Source organism: Eptatretus burgeri, chromosome 3 (genome assembly GCF_056783735.1).
Source record: "Eptatretus burgeri isolate ZD-2024b chromosome 3, Ebu_testis_v1, whole genome shotgun sequence".
Lineage (NCBI taxonomy): Eukaryota > Metazoa > Chordata > Myxini > Myxiniformes > Myxinidae > Eptatretus > Eptatretus burgeri.
The window spans coordinates 118,334,035-118,356,875 of NC_140963.1; the positions used below are offsets into that span (position 1 = coordinate 118,334,035).

At 48.1% G+C, this 22,841-nt stretch overlaps 1 protein-coding gene across 3 annotated transcripts in view; it reads right to left on the minus strand.

The window, feature by feature from the left end:
• LOC147030814 (S-adenosyl-L-methionine-dependent tRNA 4-demethylwyosine synthase TYW1-like) overlaps positions 1–22,841 on the minus strand; it is a 75,697-nt gene that overhangs the window by 51,317 nt on the left and 1,539 nt on the right. For 2 of the 3 annotated variants that reach the window (XM_085875252.1, XM_085875251.1), the window contains exons 2-5: positions 12,561–12,714; positions 11,499–11,621; positions 11,136–11,237; positions 10,716–10,910 (exon numbers count right to left, since the gene is read on the minus strand). In XM_085875252.1, the coding sequence (XP_085731378.1) occupies positions 10,716–10,910; positions 11,136–11,237; positions 11,499–11,621; positions 12,561–12,692 (552 nt within the window). In that variant the 5' untranslated portion in view covers positions 12,693–12,714. Of the gene's footprint in view, positions 1–10,715; positions 10,911–11,135; positions 11,238–11,498; positions 11,622–12,560; positions 12,715–22,624; positions 22,828–22,841 lie in introns of all 3 variants that reach the window. The other variant, XM_085875253.1, reaches the window with a different exon arrangement.

Consider the following 22,841-nt stretch of genomic DNA (forward strand, 5'->3'; position numbering starts at 1 on the left):
GGAGGGATGCTCCGTAGTGTGGCACCCGACAATGGTCGAGTTGTTCGGCCACAACTGTATGTGTGGAGATCGTGTCTGCAGGAGGGGCTTGAGTGGAGAAGAGCAGAGTCCAAAGGGGGGCGAGAGATGAGCAGCAGGCAGGACCAGGCAAGAGGCCGTTTGTTGAGGTCGTGAGGTAGGAGATTCGGAACAGAAAGCAGGGCCAGACAGAAGGCTTGGTCGAGAAGCAAAGGGCGGTTCGACGCCGTGTCGGCGGAGACAAGTAGCAGGAACACTCACTCACAACTACTCCAAACCCCTTTCAATTCCTTCACTCTACAATTCTCTCCCAATTCTCATCTGCAATTATCCTTCCAACCAACCCAACTACCTTCGCAACCACTTGAACCAACCAACTTCGAACACTCTCTGAGGATTGCTCTGTACTTTATAGAGCCCGGAGTTCGGGGAGGAGCTACGTCAAAACCGACGTCATCGTTCGATCCGAGCATCCCGATTGGACCGGCCCTTCACATGGTCCGCCTTTCTGGGCTGGGTTTCAGCCAGACTCCAGTATGATCTACCACACATGTCTGGCCTTTGGCAGGTGGATGTGGTGCAGCTGCAGCGTTTGTCCAGCCAATCGTTGGGATTTTGACTCAGAAAGCGAGAGTCCGGGTAGACGGTGGTACGCTGTGGCCAGCGAAACGAGGGTAGCAAGGGAGATGAAGGCACCGTGGATCGTAAAAGGAGGGAATAAAATCAAAGGGGAAAATGATTTAATAATCCTAACTAATAGCCCATCGCAACATACTCCCTTGTCTTCCCACGAAACAAAAAGGAAGGGCCGAACTACATGTATATTAATGGAATAACCGACTCAGGGCAACTGTATGTTGTATGCATACGGTTCCGAGAACCGTAACAATATATTACATATTGTTGCGAATTCGCGCCCACCGGCGTACGATCGGCCGCTCGACTCGAATGGCGGCCGCCTCGCCCACCGGAACGGACAATTCTGTCGTGACCCTCTCGGACCAACGCTGGGAGCTTGTCACGGGTGGGGGTTTAACCTCACCACGATCGTGCCAATTGCCCACCCGCGCAGGATAGGGTCGCTCAACAAATTCAATCTACCTAAGTACCTGCGCAAATGGTCGACCGGGCGATCGCACCTCGCCACCGGACACGGGCCGTCCAAGCGGCCCGTTCCGTGCTATCGGGATAACCGAGCGGTGTTATCGCCGACCTGGACGGTTCAGATTAATTACCGGGCGTATTAAGCCCACTACGAACCCTTTACGTGAAGCAGGATGGAGGGTCCATAAAGAAAAGACGAAGCGAAACGGGAAAACAGTTCACACAATGCACATTTATTACGCGACACACAGAAAGCACACATATACAGCCAAACAGTCAAAATGCACATATAGCAGTTAAAACAAAAGAAATTGACGCAGAGTTACTACCGAATACACGTACACACGGCATCACTTATACAGTTCTACTTTACAGACGGCGCCAACACACATTTATTCAAAAGCAAAGGAAAGAAGCCACCCTCATAGACAAGGGGGCAGACGGGCCTGTAGGTCAATATGCGCGCGTGAGCTGAAGGAGCGGCCAGGTCCGCGAGACCGGGGGGTCCTACCCGCGTCCTCGTGATGCGTTGGCGGACGAGCCGCAGATGTGGCCGCGTGGCTGTGCCCTGACTCCGTGATACTTGGCGGGTTTCGTTGGCACGACGTTTGGAGTGGGGTGGGAACGGGGCCCCCTTTTGCACTATCTCAGCGCGGGGGAAAGGGGGAATTGTTGATGCCCTGGGGGAGGAGAAGGGCTGGCTGGCTTGGGTCCCGCGACGAGCGATCTCACACCGCGACCTCGTCGCCGACCGCCGTCCTTCTCGCCTCGGACCCGAGCTCCTTTGCCTCCTCCCGCAACTCTCCTCAGCCGACTGCAGAACCCAACTCGCTGCCACACTGATGACTCAACTCACTCTGCCCTGCCGACACTCTGCTACTGCCACACTCGGCTACTGCTACACTCTGCTACTGCCACACTCTGCCACGATTCGCCTTGCGCTCGCCGTTTTATAGGCCGGCAGGAGAAAACAATATGCAAATATCCGGATCAGGATGACCTCGGGGGCGGAGCCACGCTCGCCAATTGGATGGAGGAAAAGTGGGCGTGAACCTCTGCTGATCCTAGAATTTGCATATATTGATTTCACACAGACGCACCTGGGGGCGGGGCCAAGTCGCTCCGCGCTTGCTAATTGGACGGAGGGGAAGTGGGCGTGTAGCGTTCCTGATCCGAATTCTCCCTCGGTAAGGCCGCCATTTGCGCTCGCGGCTCGGTGCGTAACGCTGAACGAGCTCAAGACAGCCCGACGCTCAGTGTTCACAGGTGGTGCAGGAATGTCCGTAGGAGAGAGGTGAGGGTGGTGGAGGGTTTATCGGTGGTGGTTTGATAGTTATGGTGCCGTTTGGGAATGACGGTGATGCGATGTTTGCGGGATTGAGTTGTGAAGGTAAAGGTCGTGGCTGTTGGCGTTGTTGTTGTTGTCTGAGGGTTGGAGCGTGGTTGTAGTTGGTGACGATGGCTGGCGTGGTGGTTAAGGTGGTTGTTGTGTGATGGCGGTTGAGACGTGGTTGGTTCAAAATAAAGATAGAACAGAAAAACGGCTATCTCAAAGCGTCGCAGCCCGAATGAATCACATAAATTCCCTCTAGACAACAGATTTGGGGCTAACTACACATGTACTTCGAGATATCTCACCTACGGGCCCTGAATGGTGGTTTACGAATTTCCACAGCCATAACAATATATATATATATATATATATATATATATATATATATATATATATATATATATACATACAAATATATATACATACAAATATATACATACGCATACATATATATATATATATATATACATACATATATATATATATATATATATATATATATACATACAAATATATACATACGCATACATATATATATATATATATATATATATATATATATATATATATATATATATATATATATATATACATATACAATATATATATACAAATATATACATACGCATACATATATATATATATATATATATATATATATACACACACACTGTCGTGTTCAGGCCGATTAACACCAGCCTGGACGGATAGCCGGACAGTTTTAACTCGGAGGCGAACAGCCGAAATTATTGGTGGTGACTGCGTGCACAGGTTAGAGGCAGGGAAGGTGCTTTACCAGAACAGAAGCACACGGGTTTATTCTCAAACCCACAATGAACAAACAAACACAAGGAAATTCAACAATAATGATTAAATAAACATAAATCAAGGGTGATAATGAAAATAAATCAGAGCGTGAGGAAATGAAAAGTGAGGTAAACTAAATCCGAATGAGACGTCTCCACTCACAAAAACAGACAAGGGGAAACATGAAAATAAAAGCAAATGCCCCCTTTATGCCGGCACTAAGCTTTGCATTAAGAGATGACCTTTAGAAGCCTGGTGTTGTTGAACCACATAGCCACTGCATGGGAAGACACACCAAAAATGACGCGAAGTCGTTCTCCGCGGCCACGTTTGTGTGGTAATTTGTCCGGACGGTCTTCAACGCCAGGAGCCCACAAACCGCCGCACAGTTTCTTCTCACAATTGAGATTTCCACACCGCTCCCTCCAAGTTCCAGGTCCACACACACCAAATGGCGCAACCTTTCTCCTGGATCACACAACAAGGTGTCTGCCAAGACTGGCAGATAACAGACAAGCAGGAGCGACCACCAGCCCAGTCTTAGCTTTCTTATGGGCCCAGCCGAACCGACAATGGCTAGCGCCTTATTTCAGCACAAGAACAAATTCGCACCAGCATAACAACAAGAATCGGGCAGCTCTCTCGTCATGCCCAGCAGAGACAAGAGGGCTGACTATTCTCTTTCAACCGTCCTCCCTCTCTTGAAACTTCTCCCCATGATGTCACCCCGACAAATCGTCAGCTTCGGGGGCATGGCCTGCCTGTTACTTTTCCTACGAGGCAGGGTTTAGTCTGCTGGTTATTGTTGTTGTGAAATGTAGTTCTTTATTGCCGGCCTTGTAAATGTAAAAAAATGTAGGAAAAGGTCACAAGGGGCAATCACATATTGGGAGAAACTAGCCTTAGACCATGCCTAGTTCGCACAACATCACCCCTGTGTGGTGACACATAATCTTCAGCTCACAGTTTTCCAAACTTAAATTACATTGGGATGTCTGTCTCCTACTCGTCCACAGACCATGCTATACTATAAAATCCCATCTTCACTATGGGATTCCTACACCTCCCCCCACAAACGTAACAAAATATATATATACACCCGGACCACGACATTCACAGGTCCAACATTCGCTGTAAGGGTTAGCCCTCTCTCGCCCCCTCTCTCTCGCCCCCCACTCTATCCCCCCTCCTCTCTCGCCCCCCACTCTATCCCCCTCCTCTCTCGCCCCCACTCTCACCCCCCTCTCTATCCCCCCTAGTCTCGTCCTTCCTCTCTCATCGCCCCTCTCGCAGATATTGGTTGACAGATAAATGGCCGTAACTTGGGAACTGCTCGTCCGATTAATATCAAACCCCGAAAAGGCACATCCGCGGGTCCCCGGCAATATTCCTGGCAAGTTTCAATCAGATCGGACCGTCAATTGTGCAAAATAAATAAAAATAATAAATAAATAAACATTGTGACGTCATTCGTGACATCATAGCACCGTGTCTGGTATTGGTCGACAGATAAATGGCCGTAACTTGGAAACCGCTTGTCCGATTAATATCACACCTTGAAAAGGCATATCAACGGGTCCCCAGCAATATTCCTGGCAAGTTTCAATCAGATCGGACCGTCAATCATGCAAATAAAATAAAAAAATAATAAATAAATAAACATTAATTATGACGTCATTCGTGTTGTCATAGCACCGTGTCTTGTCATTGGTCGACACATAAATGGCCGTAACTTGGGAACCGCTTGTCCAATTGATATAAAACCTTGAAAAGGCACATCAGCGGGTCCCCAGCAATATTCCTGGCAAGTTTCAATCCGATCGGACCGGTGATCGTCCGGTTATTAATAATTTGGGGAAAAATTGGCATGATAAGGTGAGAAGGTGGAACGACACCTTCAGCTGCCATGTATACACCTTTTCAACACTGAAAAAGCAGTAAAATGGCCGTAACTTGGGAAGCGCTTGTCCGATTGATATCAAACCTCGAAAAGGCACATCTGCGGGCCCCCGGCAATATTCCTGGCAAGTTTCAATCATATCGGACCGGCGGTCGTCGAGAAACGGCGGTCGCAGACAGTCAGACACACACACACACACACACACACACACACACACACACACACACACACACACACACACACACACACACACACACACACACACACACAAAGATTGCTGGAATTATAGATAGATGACAAAACACTCATGGACTTTTGTCTATTTCCACAGCATTTTCCTGCATTTTCGCAAGATTTTCCCCGACATGGCAAATCCCCGGAACCAATCCACCCCATTTCTCAATGAAACAATGACCCCACATTCGCAGTTTCAACATTCACAGTGGAACATATCCCCTGCGAATGTCAGGGTCCGGGTGTGTGTGTATTTATATTTACTAGTACGGGCCCGTAGGTGCGTGCCAGTATGTGCAGCCCTCTCTCGCCCCTCTCTCTCCCCCTCTCTCGCCCCCCACTCTTGCCCCCCCTAGTCTCACCCTTCCTCTCCCCCCCTCTCCCATCCCCCTCTCTCGCAGATAAATGGCCGTAACTTGGGAAATCTTCGTCCGATTAATACCAAACCTCAAAAAGGCACATCCGTGGGTCCCCAGCAATATTCCTGGCAAGTTTCAATCAAATCGGACCGTCAATCGTGCAAAAAAATAATAATAATAATAAATAAACAAATAAACATTAATTGTGACGTCATAGCACTGTGTCTTGTCATTTGTCGACAGATAAATGGCCGTAACTTGGGAACCGCTTGTCCGATTAATATCAAACCTTGAAAAGGCACATCAGCGGGTCCCCAGCAATATTCCTGGCAAGTTTCAATCCGATAGGACCGGTGATCGTCTGGTTATTAATAATCTGGGAAAAAATTGGCATGATAAGGTGAGAAGGTGGAACGACACCTTCAGCTGCCATATATACACCTTTTCAACACTGAAAAAGCAGTAAAATGGCCATAACTTGGGAACCGCTAGTCCGATTGACATCAAACCTCGAAATGGCACATCTGCGGGTCCCCGGCAATATTCCTGGCAAGTTTCAATCAGATCGGACTGGCGGTTGTCGAGAAACGGCGGTCGCAGACAGACAGACAGACACAGAGATTGCTAGAATTATGGATAGATTTACATATATGTATGTATGTATGTATGTATGTATGTATGTATGTATATATATACATATATACACACACATATACACACACACACACACACACACACACACACACACACACACATATACACACACACACACACACACACACACACACACACACACACACACAGTAATCCCCCACTATATCGCGGTTCACCTATCGCGCCCCCGTTTCATCGCGGTTTTCCCATTGGAACCTAACTATTTTTTTTTCTGCGGATTCCCCTGGTACATCGCGGTAATAATATATAAAATATAAATTATTTAAGCAATAAATTATAACGTGTGGTGCTCGACCAGTCACACAACGCACGAGACAAAGTTTCGCTTGTGAACTTCGAATATTTTCTACGTTTTTTTATCCAAGCCCAACGGTGCCATCCAAACGCCCTACACCTTCGAAGGCTTTTGGCAAGGAACCGAAGCGCCAGAGGAAGGTTTATATTCACTCGATATAAATCAAACCCAATCATGTTTATACACCGCCCAGCGTTTTATAAATCACTCGATATAAATCAAACCCAATCGTGTTTATACACCACCCAGCGTTTAATAATCACTCGATATAAATCAAACCCAATCGTGTTTATACACCACCCAGCGTTTAATAATCACTCGATATAAATAAAACCCAATCGTGTTTATACACCACCCATCGTTTAATAATCACTCGATATAAATCAAACCGAAGTGTTTATACACCACCCAGTGTTTAATATTCACTCGATATTGTACTGTACTGAAGTGGGAGATGCTTAGCAGGCAGACACGAGCGGAAGGACAGTCGAGCCGAGCTGTGTTGTACAAATGCGAGCGCGGGCGAACTCTGCCCGGCGGCTCCCCTTTATTCCGTATTCGGCACACTCACGAGCCGGGCGGCTCCAGTATTACTACGACGCCTCAGACGGCGCGCACACCCTATATCCCTTGCAGATACGATAACCACCACGACCCCTCCTCCCATCATGCATCATCACCATGCCCCTCCCCGTAGGCCCGCAGACTACACCACACTCCTCCCTCCTAAAAGTATGATTATTAAATGATCAGTATTATAAGAAGCATAGACAACACGAAGAACCTCGGTATAATAATCATGCAAATAAAATGAAAACAGCGAAGTATAACAGCACATCACATCATATAATGCGTGGAAGCGAGCTACTGGAGAAGCACAGCAGCACTACGCAGCAAAACCGCCCCCAGGCAGACTTGAAACAGATAAACCTTTCGAGGCCGGACCCCCGCTGTCTGGAACCCGCGGCGCCACCGCCAGACCCAACCGACCTTGGTGGGGGCGCTGAACAGCACCCTTGGCTGGAAGCAACAAACACTCCCCAACCCCCACGCACCATAATCAGTTGAGATTCCACCGCATGGCCAAAACGGCCTTGAGCGCACCCAGAGAGCCACGCCCCAGGCGCCAGGCACATCTGACCTCGCTGAAAGCAGAGGTGGGGGTAACGCCGACCAGCGCACGAGTCCCGGCTCCGAGTCGATCTCCGAGACCCACACGGCAGTTAGACGGTAGTAATTCCATTTAAACCCCACTTCAACCATAAGCTCGTTATAAATCAATAGGAATAACATTTGAACCATCGCGAATTCATTTTTCCGTACAGCGCGCTTTTTTGATAACATCCCAGCACATGACAAAGCAACTACCTGCGGCCCGGGACAATGGACGGCCAACCCAACCTTTTTATTCGCCACCACCGCTCCTGAAGCCCCCACATCACATTGATCATAATCCAACTCCCATTGACTGATCTCCGTCACATCCACTCTCACACGAGAACTGCTGGCATTTATTTCAACAACATTAAACTGCATCACTAGAGCAAGGAAAAGCACACATGCCATGAACAACAACCCACAACCCACATCACGAGTCCGTTTCTTGGTTGCCGACTTGATGTTGCGACTCGCGACTCCCTCTAACGCCACGGGCTCACCGCCACCTGTTGAAGCTGCCTGAACAACACCGATGCGCATTGCCTCACGAACCCTGCCGAAGCGCGGGAACTCATCGCGAACGAAGCGCGGGAACTCATCGCGAGAGCTGATATGGCTCTCGCCGCTCCTGGAGCGCACATCATCGCCACAGGCAGCAACGAACGGTCGCTCCCGCTGCATCGACGCGGCCCCCGCCGCCAGAGCCTCGCCCTCGGTACTCGACGAAGGTCTCGAAGAGAGCACCGGCACATCTGGAGGCACGAACCGGAATCCGTTCCGACCCAAAAGGGTCCGGCTCGCCGAGTCCGGCTCCTGCTCCGGCTCGCCGGCATCGTCATGCCCCGGCTGCAGGCTGATCTCCAGGTCACTGGGGTCGTGCTGCGGCGCCCCTTCGCTCCCGGTGCGACCGTGCTGCGGTGCGCGCCCTCGTCCCGCACCACGAGGCGCGCGAGCACCCTGCGGCACTTGAGCCATCGCGCGGACTCCGGGCTGCGCGACCTGCGGCACTTGCGCGGTCACCGCGTGGCCCTCGGGATTAGCCGCCATGCTCCAGCTGGAGCTACTCATTACGTCTTGGCCAGCAATGGCGCGGACATCCGTGAGTGTCTGCTCGACAGATGAAGCAGTCGCGACCGCCGAGTCGAATGTGATGTCGGTCAACCGTAGGATGGCTGCTCGCAGACCAGAAATAAAACGATCTCTGAACCGTGCCGGACGCTCCTCCGACGTGAAGTCGCACGGCACAGCCGAATGCGATGCGCGGCCAGCACGAGTGGACTCAATTCGACACCCAATCCGTGCCTCGCTCACTTCCCCCCCCCCTGCCACTGATCTTGTCATTTCCGGATCAATTGCAAGCAGGTTTCGACCCGGGACGGAAGGATCGCCTCGCACACCGCCATCTATGACCGTAACAATGGGCGATGACCCTCGGCCCACACACCGTAGACGACCTCGAGAGCCCAGACCGCCGTCCGAGTGATTGCATTGCCACGCTCGCCCACGACCCGCACCGCAGACCGTGTGCATGGCCGTGCGTGCCTGGCCCATCGGGATGACCCCTAGACCATCTGCTGTGCCCCGACCATCGAGATCTCGGACATTCTCCAGAGCTTACGCGACGTCCAACGCCGCGTTCGAGCCGAAACGCGTATCCTCGACAAAACGAACAGGAAAATGAACCAAACGAACGAACGTTGCCCACTCGACGTGGCCGAAGTCGAATCCGACGAAGGCGGGCACGCGTACGTTTGCCGTGCACTGACTCTTTGCCATGTATGCGCCGGCGAGACCTTTGGCTCCGTAGCTTGGAACCGCACGGGTCATTTGCCGCCCTTACACACGCCGATCCGCAGATCCTCGTTCGCCAACTGTACTGTACTGAAGTGGGAGATGCTTAGCAGGCAGACACGAGCGGAAGGACAGTCGAGCCGAGCTGTGTTGTACAAATGCGAGCGCGGGCGTACTCTGCTCGGCGGCTCCCCTTTATTCCGTATTCGGCACACTCACGAGCCGGGCGGCTCCAGTATTACTACGACGCCTCAGACGGCGCGCACACCCTATATCCCTTGCAGATACGATAACCACCACGACCCCTCCGTCCATCATGCATCATCACCATGCCCCTCCCCGTAGGCCCGCAGACTACACCACAGATATAAATCAAACCCAATCATGTTTATACACCACCTAGCATTTAATATTCACTCGATATAAATCAAACCCAATCGTGTTTATACACCACCCAGCGTTTAATAATCACTCGATATAAATAAAACCCAATCGTGTTTACACACCGCCCAGCGTTTAATAATCACTCGATATAAATCAAACCGAAGTGTTTATACACCACCCAGCGTTTAATATTCACTCGATATAAATCAAACCCAATCATGTTTATATTCACTCGATATACATCAAACCCAATCGTGTTTATACACCACCCAGCGTTTAATATTCACTCGATATAAATCAAACCCAATCGTGTTTATACACCACCCAGCGTTTAATAATCACTTGATATAAATCAAACCCAATCGTGTTTACACACCACCCAGCGTTTATTATGCACTCGATATCAATCAAACCCAATCGTGTTTATACACCATGTTTATAAAAAAAAAATAGGCATTTTTAGGCATTTTTTGGGGAGGCCTCCATTCATCGCGGATTTTCACTTCTTGTGGGGGGGGGGGGTTTGGAACGTAACCCCTGCGATAAACGGGGGATGACTGTTTATATATATATATATATATATTCTATAAACATGCAAGTGAAGTAAGTATAAAGTAAGAATAAACTGCAACGCTTTTTAATTTCTCGTTCTGGCACCTTGTTGTAATGTTCCTCATAAAAGGAGTTCCCCAGGCCCAGGACAATATAGCGTAGGCCAGAGAGGTGAGTCTTCCCGTAGCGAAAATCGTTGGCAGCCTCAGAAAGCCACTTGCAGAACCAGGCGGCAGCATCCGGCGGGTTGCCCTCGGTATACGTCGGCAGCACAAAGGCACACAGCGAACCATTGCGAGCCTGGACCCCAAAGCAAAATAATCATTATGATTCTTAAATTATTAATAGCATATTTGAGGTCACAACTTGCATGTTTATACATTTTGTGCATAAAGAATACAGGATGGAAGCAGTTGGACAAAAGAAATGAATACACAACTAATTAATCGTCAGACGACTACAACGTATGAAAAAAAAAAACAAACAGTTGACAACGATAGAATAATCCTTCAGTAGTATGCTTACCTCTTCCAACAAGCCGTCTTCTGGATCGTAATCCTTCAAGTGAATCACAGTTGACGGATAACCCAAAGATTTTACCTCCTGAGAAAGGTTTGCTGCAAATTTCTACACAAAGGAAAAAACAAAATGAATGCAGTCGCAAAAAGTTTTCAGTTTTGAAAATACATTTGAAAGCATCCCAAACCACCTATGATAAACAACCACCTCGATTTTTATATCCTTTTCATGCGAGTAAATAAATATTTGGGTTGAAAAGTGACATTCTTAATGGCATATCTGTGGAACAATGCCATGCCAACTTTTCAAAACAAACAAATATTTCCAAAGATTTATACAGTATCAGGCAATTTCAAAAAAAACAGCTACCTTGGCAGTTCCAGTCTCAGATGCAAAAAAAATTTTGACTGGTGGCACGGCCAGGGGGGCATCCTTCTTGTCCGTCGTCTTGTTACTTTTCCTTTTAGATGAACAACATGAGCAGGTGTCAACCTGGAATACAAGGCAGTCAATCGGTGAGCCTGGCATTTTGTTCAAAGTCAACAGCACCAACCAAATGTAGAGCACATGCACTTCATTTGTGGTTACGAATCTCCCACCCCCACTCAGGATGGAATTCAATGTGGGTTGATCAACGAAGTGTGGAGGGATACGTTGCATTGCACCATGAGGGTGAAGAGTGGGTGGGGGAGGCGGGGTGTCAGATAAAACTTTGTGCTGCCTGTTGGCAGTGAACCGGCCAGTAGTGAGAGTTGCCTCCATCTCAGATGGCACAGAGTGATCCCAGTATGGAAGGGTTGTTCAGTAATCAGCTCAGCACAGGTACAGGAACGAGACAGCTCGCTGTGCGATCTGGGATCCATACGTGGACGTCACGCAAAGCACTCGAAGTGGCACTATTGGACATCGTCCTACAACTGATGTTTCAATGACGAATGTGGTTGGTGTTGTTGAACCGCATAGCCACCTCTTCCAAGGATCTGATCGTGTTACAACACTTGGAGCACGTCTTCCAATCCAATGACCCTGGTCATTGGTTAGATATTTATCGGAATACCGTCCTGATGAGGGCAAACAAACCCGAAATCTGGATAGGTGGCTCTATTTGATGTTTCATTGATGTTGAGCATATAATCTTTGTCTGTTTGACAGAGTCAAAGACAGAGGCCAGGCCAAGGCTTCCGGATTGGAGGTAATGCTTTGGTGTATGACTACGTCCAATGGAGATCGGGGGAGTGCTCGTCACACTCCACGTTTGAATTTCTGTCTACAGCTTCATCTCCTCACCTTTGTTACACATGACCATAGTTTTGATGATAATTATCTCGACAACGAAAGAAGTATTGACCATACAACCTAATGTAAATAGATAAATGAACAATCGTTATGGTTGTTCTTTCGTCTTCACCAGCACAACATATCCCATCCCACCTGAGCAGACGCAATCTTCCTCCTGGTTTTTGAATACTGCAAGGCGGCCCAAATTCCACATCCAAACGCAACCGCAGAGTACAAGTAGAGTCGGACATGCCACATGCCAGCCACGTATTCTAGCATCCCCATGACTGTCCAAGCCTCATCGACCCTGAAAACACAGGCCAGACAAGTGAACCACCACTCTCTTCAATTGTTAATGTGAACGGTTTACAACAATGAATAGATACACAGAGAGATCATTTGGCCCATCATAGCCGTGTTATAATAAGGATTATATGTTAACTAACTTGGTGTATTTACCAACAATCCTGGTGACAAGATCGGATACGCTTGCTGGTAATTACCTCTCAACAATTGGCTTATGGAAGAAGACCCTGAATGTCAGCCAAGAGGTCAAGGCTGTGTCTGTGGGCACATCTCACACATCCTGACACCTTGCTCTGCTTGTGGAATACAAGGACACCTTCTTTCCGACCTCGCTCACCGACTTCGTCAAGTCAGGCAACTTGTGTGTCAATCTTCAAAAGAATCCTCTCACGAGTCTCACCTTTTCTCCGAGTCGAGACTCGAGTGCTCCAAGTCAGCATCTTGGACCCAGTCCTGTTTCGCATATACAGGGTGGCCACAATGTCTGGGCACCCCTTGTAAAAATTGTGAAATTTCATTTTTTTCATATTAGCTAAGAACACTGAAGGGTTCTACAAGTTATACTACATACATTTGCAGTATTCTTTTACTTTATTACACATTCTACAGCATATGACACAAGCTTTAACTGTCCGGTGGATCCGTCTGTGCTGTTAGTAATTGTCTGTTAGTTAGTAATCTGTAATTGTCATTACAGAGAATAATTTTGCGCCGCATGTTCCGTGGGATATTTTCCGAAGCATATGTGGGGTGATACCATTGAAAGCAAGTCTCACTGCTTGTTTCAGGTCATCGGCGATATTCACTCAATCTGATAAAAGGGAAAGGAATGAACACTCTGCACACAAAGACAATGTCACAATTTTTACAATGGGTGATAAGACATTGTAGCCACCCTGTACATTAATGATCGACAAGATGACGGCAGCGGTGGTTTCCCTCTCTGCTGACCTGTAAAGGATCCGATAGTGTCACAACATTTGGAGCACGTCTTCCAATCCAGGATAACCTCACCGTTTCTCCGGAAGGTTCTACAATCAACCGGTGCTGGAAAAGCTTCACTCACTCAAATTTCTGGGCCTCACGAATCAGCTATGACCTTTCCTGGGCAAATCATGCTTTTCATTCAAAAGAAAAACAACAAATCTGCCCTCTAAAGTCAGCTGAAAATGAGCGTCCTCCATCATTTCCTTCCTCGGTAAACGTGAACTTCCCATATCCCACAGAAGGCCTTTGTCCATAGATCAATACACAGCTCTCGCTTCACACCTGTCTCTGCTGGATGCAATGGAATCCAAGGATCTAAATGTCATTGGTTTCTCCCACAAAGAAGGAGGTACAAGGCCTACTGCTCTCTCATCGCAGACAGGTTGGCAGACCCTCCATTTTCATTGCTCCAAGCCACACGTTCTTCTACCAACACCCTCATTGTGCTGTTCACTATGAGGTCCTTTGTTCTCCCGCTTTTGGAACCTCCTTCAATCCCACTCTTCCTTCCAGGACTTCACGATAACAGTGCACCACCACCTCGAATCTACCTCTATCCCTACCCGTGAACTCTCCTCAACATCTCCCCATCTAGTTACAGGTCGCTATATCATGCTCTCTCCCTCCTTCTCCTCGTTAACCCCCTTATTGCGTCCACTACCACCCCACTGTCAGTGCGTTGCCCTCACATCTTGATACCAAGTATTACATAACATATGAACATTAATTTTAAATGAGTCATCCCCCATGGGGGACTTAAAAGTCCCCTGACACGCAAAAGTACTGAAATTTCATTTATATATGTCCTATAGGAGTTTTTCATCGTGATTTCAGATCTGACAATGTTTTTTCACAATACTCATTCTGTAAAATGTAAAATTAAAAAAAAAAACCTTCGGGAACGCCCCTAAAAATTCTCCTGAAAGGGACGTAACCCACATGACGTCAACTACAGGATTACAAAGGCTGCACGTACATTACTCGGGTTGGTGGTCTACGTGATTAGATTGGCTTTCTGTGTGTTTCCACATTTGATTGGTCGACTCAATCGCTTCGCTCATTTCTGCTTTAAAAAAAAATCGAACATTTGCTTTTGAATAATGGATGACATGGACTTTCATTTGTCTGGTAACGACAGTGAGTGTGAGAGAAATGAAGGATTTTGGTCTGAATCACATGGAGAATTGTCGGATAACATATTCATGGGAGGTGAAGTTCAGGCAGCTGGAAATGAAATACGGCCTTACCAGTTTGAGCCCGAAGCAGGACAAGCAGAGGAAAATGGCGATGAAATTCCCGGCGTTCATTATGATCGGGAGGACATCGAAGGAAGACTTGGCAATAACAACTGGTTAGACTAAATCCTATTCGTAATTCAATAATGTAAATTCGACTTGCATACTGCTCGATATCAGAAATATTTTAGTGAGATGACGTGAACAGCGCAGTGCAGCGGACATGTTGCACCGCGGCGAATAAATCGCAAACAAGGCCGGCGCATGTCATCGGCCGTATCTTTCGGCGCATAAAACGAAGCAATCTCGCTGTCCGGATACGATGAAAACTTGTGTGCAGAACACACCTTGTGACAATTGTCTCGAGTAGTCCGATAAATCTGACGTTCTGTTGCATTTTTATTATTTTATTCCTGCTGTCGTCATGTAGCAGCAGTAGAAAACAATAAGCCTGATGTTGGCTTAGTGGTGAGGGTGGCGGCTTGGGATTTTAGGGTCCTGAGTTCAAGCCTCGTTGGTTGCTGAATTAAAATACACCAGGAGGTTGACTCAGCCTGTCATCCTTCCGAGGTCGGCAAAATGAGCACCAGTGTACTGGTAAGGGGGACGCTGCATCAGCAGCATAGCCACGTCCCAACCAATGATGCAACCAGCAGCCACAGCCTGCACTCAATAGAGAGAGACAGACAGAGAGACAGAGAGAGAGTAGAAAACAATGAAGAAAAGAGAATAATAAAAGAAAGCTACAGCACGTCACATTTGTCGGCCGAGTCGGACGGACGACGGATTTGTCGGCCGAGTCGGACGGACGACGGATTTGTCGGCCGAGTCGGACGGACGACGGATTTGTCGGCCGAGTCGGACGGACGACGGATTTGTCGGCCGAGTCGGACGGACGACGGATTTGTCGGCCGAGTCGGACGGACGACGGATTTGTCGGCCGAGTCGGACGGACGACGGATTTGTCGGCCGAGTCGGACGGACGACGGATTTGTCGGCCGAGTCGGACGGACGACGGATTTGTCGGCCGAGTCGGACGGACGACGGATTTGTCGGCCGAGTCGGACGGACGACGGATTTGTCGGCCGAGTCGGACGGACGACGGATTTGTCGGCCGAGTCGGACGGACGACGGATTTGTCGGCCGAGTCGGACAGACGACGGATTTGTCGGCCGAGTCGGACAGACGACGGATTTGTCGGCCGAGTCGGACAGACGACGGATTTGTCGGCCGAGTCGGACAGACGACGGATTTGTCGGCCGAGTCGGACAGACGACGGATTTGTCGGCCGAGTCGGACAGACGACGGATTTGTCGGCCGAGTCGGACAGACGACGGATTTGTCGGCCGAGTCGGACAGACGACGGATTTGTCGGCCGAGTCGGACAGACGACGGATTTGTCGGCCGAGTCGGACAGACGACGGATTTGTCGGCCGAGTCGGACAGACGACGGATTTGTCGGCCGAGTCGGACAGACGACGGATTTGTCGGCCGAGTCGGACAGACGACGGATTTGTCGGCCGAGTCGGACAGACGACGGATTTGTCGGCCGAGTCGGACAGACGACGGATTTGTCGGCCGAGTCGGACAGACGACGGATTTGTCGGCCGAGTCGGACAGACGACGGATTTGTCGGCCGAGTCGGACGGACGACGGATTTATCCGACTAGTCTAGACCAGTGTTTCTCAACCGGGGTTCCGCAAGAGGTCGCTAGGGATTCCGCGAGAAACAGTAATAAATAGGCTAATGTATTTTTGAGTAGTTTTTGTTTGATTTAATATTCGTAAATTTACGATACACGTACGGCATATTGTTGGAAACTCCTTGGTTATTATAATAGAGGCTTCAACCTCATATTATTTACAATTATAACAACCATTGGGAATGTATTTAACGATGTCTATATGGCGCTAGTGTGAAACTGCCCTCACTGGTTAGTGGACGTCCTGTACGCAGCGGATTCGTGTATCATTGAGTGACTGACAAGTATGAGACGCATGCACGGTGTCCATCTATCTTCTCTGTGCTTCCTAGCGCGAAGTCTCTCTCTCTCTCAAGGTTAGATCTTCTGTTTACCTTTATTGCTTCAGCTTTATTTGTTTAAGTTTTGTTGATCAAGTTACATGAGGTGTGTTTTTTAATTGTCAAACAGACGTTGACAAATGCTTTCAAAAATGATGTTTTCAAACAAAAAAAAACAAACTTTTTTTGTGAATTAAAACCTTGGTGTGAGGTCTCATAAACGAGCAGTATGTTTTTTTTTTCATTGCCAATAAATTTGACAAAAAGGGGGTCATTTTTTCCTTAAACCAGATATCCGAAAAAAAAAATATTATATTTACCACGTGAACTACGATAAAAATATAAAAGCTCGATATTAATAATGGTATATAATAATTTTTATGTAGGGGTTCCCTGAGACATGAAAACTATTTCAAGGGTTCCACAAGGGTAAAACAGTTGAGAAAAACGCTGGTCTCGACTCTAGAGATCTCGAGTCAATCCACTCTGTGCGAGTTTCTGTATGTGACGTCAACGCTGTGATTCGCTGAAGTCAACTTTTTTTAGGGGCGGGGCATAGCAAGTTGTGAAAGGCACCAGAAATGATGGAAATATTGCTGTAATTATCCCATTTTTGATTTTAAAAAAACGGGTGATTTCTTCACTAGGAAGGTCAAGTTAATATATAAATAACCAGAAAAGTTTTGCATGTCAGGGGACCTTTAAGGTTATTTCCCCAAACAGGCAGGGTAAGAATAAGGGATTAGGGGGAAGGGGCCATGCCCCCCTTCCTGACGTGTTATGGTCATGAGGAGCAGAACTTAAGTTAACGGCATGGTACATTATGTTTTCTGAAGAGTTTAGTCCGCATCTGATCTGGTCGTCAGTTTCTGAGATTTTCAAATAAATTAGTTGAATTTGAAAGGAAAACCCCCTTTTCAGACTCTTATGGGGGGGGGGTTCCAGATAGGGAGCACAACCCCATGAGACCTTACTGTCCTGATGCATTGCACCAAATTTGGTCCGGATCACTCAGGTAGTTGTGGAGATGTTTTAGTGAATTATGAGGGATTCAGGGAGGAGGCCCGTGGCCCCCTTTTTAGGGGAGATAGGGCCATGAGGAACACAACTTAAGGTTAGGGCATGGTCCTGATGCCTCGTAGTGAGTTTGGTCTGGATCTGTCTGGCGGTTTGAGAAGATTATTGAATAAAATACTAAAATTTGGGGAAAAACTCCTCTTAAGCTACTCCTTTTCGGGGGTGCATCTGAATGGGGAACACAGTCCAATGAGACCATACAGTCTTGATTTTCTTATTATTTATTCGTATGCAGCCTGTGGCTGCTTGGCTGCATCATTTTGAGGGGCGCAACTGTGCTGCTGATGCAATGCCCCTGTTAACAGCATGCTGGTACTCACTTTGCCAACCTCAGAAGGATGACAGACTGAGTCAACCCCACCTGGTGTTCATTCAATTGCCAACACAGGGGCTTGATCACCAGACCCTAGGATCTTAAGCCAGCCACCTTAACCATTAAGCCAACACCATGCTTGCTGTCCTGATGCGTCGTACCAAATTTGGTCCGTATCGGTTGGGTAGTTTGCGATATGTTTTAGTCAAATATTGACGGACGTAGCGTACCATGTACGGACGGACACCGGGGCCCACTCTATGAGCTTATTTTGGAGGAATAGGACCACTGGTCCTGTAGCTTATCAGCAACCTGTCCTAATGCTGTAACCCAAATTTGGTAGCATTCTGCCTGGTGGGTCTGGAGAAGAAGATTTTTGAAGGAACTTTCGTGATTTTTCCCAAAAATTGACCGTCGGCCATTTTGACACACTTCCAGTCACGTGATCGGCATGACCACAATTTAACATCCCCACCCTGGCCTCATGTTGCAACACAAATTTGGTAGTATTATTATTGGTGGGTCTGCATAAGATTTTTGAAAAAAAATTACCAAGTCGGCCATTTTGACACACTTAAAGTCACGTGACCCGAACGAGCTTTGCAATCCCCATCTATCTATAATTCCAGCAATGTGTGTGTGTGTGTGTGTGTGTGTGTGTGTGTGTGTGTGTGTGTGTGTGTGTGTGTGTGTGTGTGTGTGTGTGTGTGTGTGTGTGTGTGTGTGTGTGTGTGTGTGTGTGTGTCTGTGACTGCTGTTTGTTGACAACCACTGGTCCGATCTAATTGAAACTTGCTAGGTGTATTGCTGGGGCCCTGTGGATGTGCCTTTTCAAGGTTTGATATTAACCGGACAAGTGGTTCCCAAATTATGGCCATTTATTTACCAAACAAATGACAGGACACGTTGCTGCGTAGGTGTGGCCGATGGGAAAAGGGCGCCTTAGTTACCAATGACAGGACACGTTGCTTGGCGTTTCACACCCACAGTATCTATCTTCTATAATTCCAGCAATCTCTGTTTTTTTGCCTTTCAAAAGGTTTGAAATTAATCGGATAAGTGGTTCCCAAGTTATGGCCAAGTTAGAGCGCGTTCCCCATTACGGGTTACAACATACGGACTTCCAGATAGTGATGACTTACTGTATCCTAATAATTTCTCGATTTCTTATGCGCATTTATAAACACAATGCTCCAATCCAGTCGTCGTTTACGAGAGTGAAGGAACGGCCTGTGTGGTTGTTTGAAAGTTTTTTTTTTTTGCATGTACGGCCACGCGAGAGCGAAGGAACGGCCTGTGTGGTTGTTTCTGGTAGCATGGTGTCAAAGGCAATGTTTAATATATTGTTGTGGTTGACGAAATTCACAAACCACCATTCAGGTCCCTTAGGTGAGATATCTCGGTAAGTATATGTGTAGTTAGGCCCAAACCCATTGTTTCGAGGGAATAAATGTCATTCAGTCGGGCTGCGACTCTTCAGGATAGCCGTTTTTCTTTTACTATCTTTATTTTGGACCAGCCGCTTCACAACAACCACCAACCACAACGCCGCTTCACAACAACAACCACCAACCACAACGCCGCTTCACAACAGCCACGACCTTTACCGTCACAACTCGCCACCATCGCATCCCCACCATTCTCGCGCCACTTGTGGGTACCGATACTGGACTCGTGCAGGGCGCGCACCGAACAGCGTGTTCAGAAACATCACAGACTTTCCGAGAAAAACGGATCAAAAACGACTCACGCCCACTTCTGTTCCGTCCTATCGGCGAGCTGGGGCGATTTGGCCCCGCCTCCAGGGCGTTGGAGTGAGGACGCTATATGCAAATTCATGGATCAAAAAGCATTCACGCCCACTTTTCCTCGGTCCAATGGGGAGCCAGTTAGAGAGGTGAAGGGTCGGAGGCAGAGGATCAAAGGTGAAGGAGCGAAGCCACGGGGGATATAAACGGCCGCGCTCGCCAAACAGTTGGAGTTGTGGGTTCGGAGGGGAGAAGTCAAGAGTGAAGAGTTGGGACGAGCCAAGAGAGGAGACGGAGAGGGCGATTAGACGGAGCTGTGGAGAGGTGGCGGCGGCGAAGGCGGACGAGGGGGTGCTCGCGTCGGTGCCGGGAGCTGCAGAGGGAGAGGCCAGCAACGCGACCGAGGTCGAGGAGGAGACGCTCGTCGCGGGACCCGAGACAGGGTGATATCCGCCATCCCCCGAGGATCAACAACCCCCCTCCTGTTTCCCCCCGCGCTGAGATAGTGTGACAAGGGGGCCCCTTTCCCACCCCCTACCAGACACTGTCCGCGAGGCCCGCGGAGTTGAGGCGCCACCGCCACTTTGCGTCTCATCTTCAGACGGTAGGCCCGACACGGTCTCGGCCCCAGGCCCGCCTCATCCTGGAGGGTGGTTCTTTTTCTTTTGCTTTGGGTATCTGTGTTGTCGGCGCCGTCTGTGAAGTAAAATTGTATAAGTGTTGCCGTGTGCTCGGTAGTCGGATAGCTCTGCATTGTGTTTCTCTTTTATATTTGCTTTTTGTGTAATATTGTGTTTCTTCTCCTTTTACATGTGCTTTTGGTGTAATTGTATATGTGTGCTTCCCGTTCATCGCGAAATAAATGTGAGTTATGTTGAACTGTTTTCCCGCTTCGCTTCGTCTTTTCTTTCATTGAATCTCCATCTCGCTTCACGTAAAGGGTTGGTCGTGGGCTAAAACGCCCGATAATTAATCAAACCGTCGAGGCCGACGAATAACACCGCTCGGTTATCCCGATAGTACGGAACGGGTCACTTAAAGTGGCCCGTGTCCGAAGTCGACCTGCGGCGAGGTGCGATCGCCCGGTCTACCCTCCGTGTGGGTACTTAGGTAGGTCGAATTTGGCGAGCAACCCTATCCCACGCGGGGGCCGATTGGCACGATCGTGGTGAGACCGAAAGGTCCACCCGTGACTAGTTCCCGGAGTTAGTCCGAGAGGGTCACGACTGGATTGTCCGTCCGGTGGGCGACGTGCCGCGATTCGAGTTACGTGGCCGTCAGCACGCCGGCGGGCGCGAATCCGCAACAATATATATATATATATATATATATATATATATATATATATATATATATATATATTTGCACATACGGCCACGCACGTACGGGCACAGGAGAGCGAAGGAACGAAGGAGTGTGGTTGTTGTTTCTGGCACGCGGTTCAAAAGTTTATATTTTTATTTTTTGAAAGTACAGTCACGCATGTACAGGCATGTGAGAGCGAAGGAACGGCCTGTGCAGTTGTTTCTGGCACACGGTTTGAAAGTATATATATATATATATATATATATATATATATATATATATATATATATATATATATATATTGCATGTATGGTCACACACGTACGAGCACGTGAGAGCGAAGGAACAGCCTGTCTGGTTGTTTCTGGCACACAGTTTGAAAGTTTTATATATATATATATATATATATATATATATATATATATATATATATATATATATATATATATATATATATATATATATATATATATTTATATTGTTACAAATTCGCGCCCGCCGGCGTGCGATCGGCTGCGTTTCTCTAAATCGCAACCGCGTGGCCCACCGGACGGACAATTCAGTCGTGACTTTCCGGAGCTAATGCTGGAAACCAGTCACGGGTGGGTTTCTAATCCCCACCACAGCCGAGCCAATTGTCTACCCGCGCAAGATAGGGTCACTCGCCAAATTCGATATACCTAAGTACCTGCGCGGGCAGCCGACCTCGACATAGGTCGGCTTGGGACACGAACCGCTTAAGCGGTCCGTTCCGTTCTGCAGTGATAATGAGCGGGTATTATCGCCTGACCTCGCCGGATCCAATTCTATTTAACGGGTGTTTAAAACCTAGCTATTTATTCCACGATGCAAGATGGAATTTTCAATAGGGAGAGGATGCAACGAACCGGATACATTTCAACAAAGCACATTTATTTATAATTTACACACAACACGTATGCAGACAAGGCAATGAAATAATCATACACGTATGCAAAGAGACAAAAGCAATCACGTATACAGACAAAGCAAAAGCAAGGGAAAGCACTACGACCGAATATAAGCAGTAATAATTTACAGGCACTTAAGCAGTTCTACTTAGACTCGGCGCCACAACATTGATTCAAAAGCTCAAAAGAAAAGGGCCATCCCCAAAAGACGAGGATGGCAGACCGGGTCCGTAGACCTTTATGTGCGTGGAGCCTGGCTGACCGAATGGGCCCCATGAGACCGACGCTGGTTACCTGCACCCTTGTGATGCGACAGTCGGCGAGCTCTCTCCGGCACTCTCCTCTCGTGCGCGCCTCGACCCTGGACCACCGCACACAACCCTCACGCCTTGGCGCCCAGAGGGAAGGCACCCGGAGCTTGAACCACCACGAAGCAGCAGCAATCACCAGACCAGAAGAGCTCGATGACGCCGAAACCACCAAGGACCCCGAAGAAGCTGAAACCACAAAC